General features: G+C 46.6%; 1 protein-coding gene across 1 annotated transcript in view; it reads left to right on the top strand.

Annotated features, from left to right (window-relative positions):
- The window catches only part of DNAH12 (dynein, axonemal, heavy chain 12), a 250,257-nt gene that overhangs the window by 184,325 nt on the left and 61,032 nt on the right, over positions 1-4,900 (top strand). Inside the window, 2 exon segments of the mRNA XM_015571050.1 lie at positions 1,863-1,943; positions 3,446-3,622. Coding sequence (XP_015426536.1) covers positions 1,863-1,943; positions 3,446-3,622 — 258 coding nt within the window.

Genomic DNA, 4,900 nt, shown 5'->3' with positions numbered 1-4,900 from the left:
TTGATTCACCTGCATAATCTGTCTTTTAATGGGTGCATTTATGCCACTGACTTTCAGAGAGCCAACTGATAGAGTTACTACCATATCAGGCAGCTTCTGGGGCTTCTGGGGCAGGCGTGCCTTGCCGCCCCGGGTCCCGCTGCTCGGGTCCTGGGGCGGCAAGGCAGGACCGCTGCTGGGGCTTCTGGGGCCGACCTGTCCTGAAAGGCAGCGCGCTGGTGGTTCGCGCTGTACCACCCTGCCTGCAGTATGCAAATTAGCCGCCATCTTTGTTGGCGGTAAATTTGCATATCGTGCTGATTAGCCATTGGGAGGCGTAGCAAAGGTACGGTCAATTACCATGTTTGTCTATTATTAGATAGGATAGTATAACAGGGATAACCCCAAACTGCCACCTTCTTTTCTGTCTGCATTTCTTCCATGGCAACTGCATTCTCCTGCTGCCCTGTCATATACTCAAGGAAGATAAAATATTTTGTAAAGGAAACTGACCACACTCTCATGATTTATTTTATCTACACTAATAAAAGACAAACATGCAAATTGACCGTACCTTCGCTATGCCTTAAGCCATGCCCACCAGCCAGTCAGAGTGACTGTATGCAAATTAACCCAACCAAGATGGCGGCCGGCAGCCATGGAGCTAGAGCAAGCAGGAGGCTTGATTGCCCCAATGATGGAGGAAGCCACGCTTTCCGCCTGCTGCGCCAGCTCTGAGCTCCACTCAAAGCAACAAAGTTTCAATTATAGAAGACAAATAAACCCCAGATACCTACTTACAGCCGGTGTGGCCACGGAGCTGGAGCGAGCAAGAGGCTTAAGTTGCCCCTGGCAATGGAGGAAGCCAAGAATCCCTCCTGCCCACCCTGGCCAGCTCTGAGCTCCTCTCAAGGCTACAAAGTTTCAATTATAGAAGGTAAATAAATCCCAGAATAAAAACGAAAAAAGAAAACAAGGAGAGGCTGGGAGCTTCTGTCACCAGGGGGACCTGGCCAACCTGAAAACGGCCCTCAGCCCCTCACCCAGACAGGCCAGGCACCCCAGTGGGGACCCCCCACCCTAAACCGGGTGTGGCAAGCCTGCAAACAGCCATCAGCCCCTCACTCAGGCTGTCCAAACCTCCATGGGATGAGGGTCCAGCCTTCAAACAGCCATCAGCCTCTCACCCAGGCTGACCAGGCACCCCAGCGGGACCCCCACCCTTATCCGGGACACCCTTCAGGGCAAACCAGCCAGCCCCCACCCATGCACCAAGCCTCTATCCTGGATAATAAAAGAGTAATATGCAAACTGACCCTAATAGTAGAATGACTGGGAATGACTGGTCACTATGACACACACTGACCACCAGGGGACAAATACTCAATGCAGGAGCTGCCCCCTGGTGGTCAGTGTGCTCCCACAGGGGGAGCTCTGCTCAGCCACAAGCCAGGCTAATGGCGGCCAGTACAGCGGTGGTGGTGGGAGCCTCTCCCGCCTCCTCAGCAGTGCTAAGGAGTCCTACTGCAACTTAGGCCTGCTCCCTGCTGGCAAGTGGACATCCCCCAAGGGCTCCCAGGCTGCCAGAGGGATGTCTGACTGCCAGCTTAGGCCCAATCCCCCCGGGAGCGGGCCTAAGGCAGCAGGTGGTCATCCCCCGAGGGGTCCCACACAGCGAGAGGGCACAGGCCGGGCTGAGGGACCCCCTACCCCCGAGTGCACAAATTTTTGTGCACCAGGCCTCTAGTCATGTAAATAACTGGAAGAAAAGGTTAAGGTTTTCTGGCCCTAATACTTTCTGATACATTTAAGTTTCAGTTTTCAATGTTTGGTTTCTGTAGCTATTGTAGCTATGAAAACTTAATGATGAACTGTCTATTTAGGTTGGTGAAATGAAATTGGAGCTAGTTCAGTTACAGCCCAAATTGGAGGAAGCTAAAATTGAAAATGCACATATGATGCAGGTAGAGTATCCTGAATGTTTTTTTTTTAATTGATGTCAGAAGACAATTGAAATAAGTAAAATTAGCTTTGAAAATAAGCCTTAACACACTATTGTCTGTGTCCATAAGTTCTTTGTATAATCTCTTCTGGCCCCCTACCCCTTTCCTCTGAAATATAGTCAGTCTGTTGCATGCTTTAAAGTATCTGGGTCTATTTTGTTCATCAGTTTATTTTGTTCATTAGATTCCACATATAAGTGAGATCATGTGATACTTGTCTTTCTCTGAGTGGCTTATTTCATTAGCATAATACTCTCCAGGTCCCTCCATGCTGTCTCAAAGGGTAAGAGATCCTTCTTTTTTACAGCTGCATAGTATTCCATTGTGTAAATGTACCACGGGTTTTTTATCCACTTATCTACTGACGGGCACTTGGGCTGTTTCCAAATCTTAGCTATTATAAATAACGCTGCTATAAACATGGGTATGCATATATTCTTTCTGACTGGTATTTCAGCATTTTTAAGATATATTCCCACAAGTGGATGAGCTGACAGTTTAATGGGAGCTCCCTTGTAGGTAACTAACTACTTTTCTCCTGCTGCTCTTAACACATTGCGTAATGCTCAGGAGTTTTCTCGTGTTTCGTGCGCCATCTGTTAAGGACCGCTCATGAGTGTGCACCAGGCCTTTATCCCATATAATAAAAGGGTAATATTCAAATTGATCCTAACAGCAGAACGACTGGGCATGAGTGGTCACTATGACACACACTGACCACTGGGGGGCATATGTTCAATGCAGGAGCTGCCCCCTGGTGGTCAGTGCACTCCCACAGGGGGAGCTCTGTTCAGCCATAAGCCAGGCTGCCAGTACAACAGTGGTGGTGGGAGCCTCTCTCGCCTCCTCAGCAGCACTAAGGATGTCCGACTGCAGCTTAGGCCTGCTCCCCGCTGGCAAGTGGACATCCCCTGAGGACTCCCAGGCTGCCAGAGTGATGTCTGATTGCCAGCTTAGCCCAATCCCCCAGGGAGTGGGCCTAAGCCAGCAGGTGGTCATCCCCTGAGGGGTCCCAGACTGCGAGAGGGCACAGGCCGGGCTGAGGGACACCTCCCTTCCCCGAGTGCACAAATTTTTGTGCACAGGGCCTCTAGTTCTAAATAACACTGAGGGGGCAGGAGCAGGGTAAAGGGGGTCAATGGGGGAGGCAGGGGAACATCTGTAATACATTTCAACAATAAAGATAAATTTAAAAAAAGAAAATAAGCCTCAATTTTGCCACTAGATCTTAGGGACTTTACCCTTTTCTCTTGATTGGCTATCTCTTGGGGTTTCTTTCATTCATTTTTGAAGGAAAGTAGGAAGGCCATTACCAAATTAGGTCACATGTATTTGCATTTCTCCTCATTTTATCTTGGGCTCTTCTATCCTTCAAAATTCCCTACTTTTCAAACATTCTTTTATATCCAGAAGGGAGAAAGCAATAGAATGTTTGAGGAACTGTCTTCATTTTTTTTCTTTAGGTTATTGAGATAGAGTCTGCACAAGTAGAAGCAAAAAGAAAGTTTGTGAAATTAGATGAAGAGGTAGCCAGTGGAAAGGCTGAAGAAGCCCAACTTCTGAAAAATGAGTGTGAAAGTGACTTAGCTGAGGCGATTCCAGCCTTGGAAGCAGCTCTTTCTGCACTGGATACACTAAAGGCAAGCGTTTGCATTAGTTATGTTTCACCAATAAAGTAAAATTGTGTACACCTACTTAGTTAATTAGGAGTAGTTTTATTTCAGTGGATGATATTATATTGTTTTTGTCCAGTCAAATTGAACTTGACTTTTTTTTAAGATCCTTACCTGAGGATATTTTTTTAGGGGTTTTTTAAAAAGAGATTGAGGAAGGGGGCCAGGGAGAGAGAAAGAGGGAGAGAGAGAGAGATGAGATAGAAACATCTCAGTTGCTTCCCATACGAGGCCCAACCAGGAATTGAACCCACAACCTTTTTGGTGTATGGGACTGCATTCCAACCAACTAAGCCACCCAGCCAGGGCTGGAACTTGACTCTTAACAGCTCCTCTTTGATACATTATATTATTTTTTGCTTTTCATATATTATTTGTAATATTCATTCAGGATATCCCAATGAAAATGGAACAGACTCCAAGAGGCCAAAGTAGTTCTGTACATGGACCAGTAGGCATATGTTAAACCAGAGGCCCAGTGCATGGATTCGTGCACTGGTGGGGTCCCTCGGCCTGGCCCAGGACCCCTCGGGGGATGTCAGATAGCCAGTTTTGGCCCAATACCCACAGGCCTGATCTAGACAGGAGGGAGCCCAATCCTGTACGTTGAGGGTCTTCCCCTTGGTGGTCAGTGCACGTCATAATGACCGGTTGACCATTCGAACAATAGAATGGTTGCTTAGGCTTTTATATATATAGATAGTGTGGAGCTACCCTTCTGCAGCCTCTTGAGCATGTACGTACAGAAGAACTTAAAGATCTCCATACAGATGTGGGTGGCACTATCTGCATTACACTGTGTTGTATATGACTTCATATAGTATCTCTTTTTTTTAGTGATGAGAGAGAGAATGAGAGAGAGGCCAGTTTGTTCCATTTATTTATGTGTTCACTGGTTGATTCATGTATGTGCCCTGAGGATTAAACCTACAACCTTGACTGGGGATCAAACCCACAACCTTGGCGTGTGATGCTCTAACCAACTGAACTATCTGGCCAGAGCTTTATAAGACTTTAGGCAAGACCAGAACAACCTCATCAAAGGGAGCAGGAAAGATAGCTTATGTTGACTAGGGAGGCCCAGTGTAGTATGGTGGTTCAGTATATTCAGACCACTCTTTGCCTTCTTTTTTTTCTAATTAAAACAATACTTTATGGAAGAATTAAAAAGATACAATAGTTTCAGAGAAAAAGCCATGATCCCACAAGTGGGATATTCTAGCAACATAACTTACAAGAAACTAT

Source organism: Myotis davidii, unplaced genomic scaffold (genome assembly GCF_000327345.1).
Source record: "Myotis davidii unplaced genomic scaffold, ASM32734v1 scaffold111, whole genome shotgun sequence".
Classification (NCBI taxonomy): Eukaryota; Metazoa; Chordata; class Mammalia; order Chiroptera; family Vespertilionidae; genus Myotis; species Myotis davidii.
This window is presented reverse-complemented; position numbering and strand designations above follow the sequence as displayed.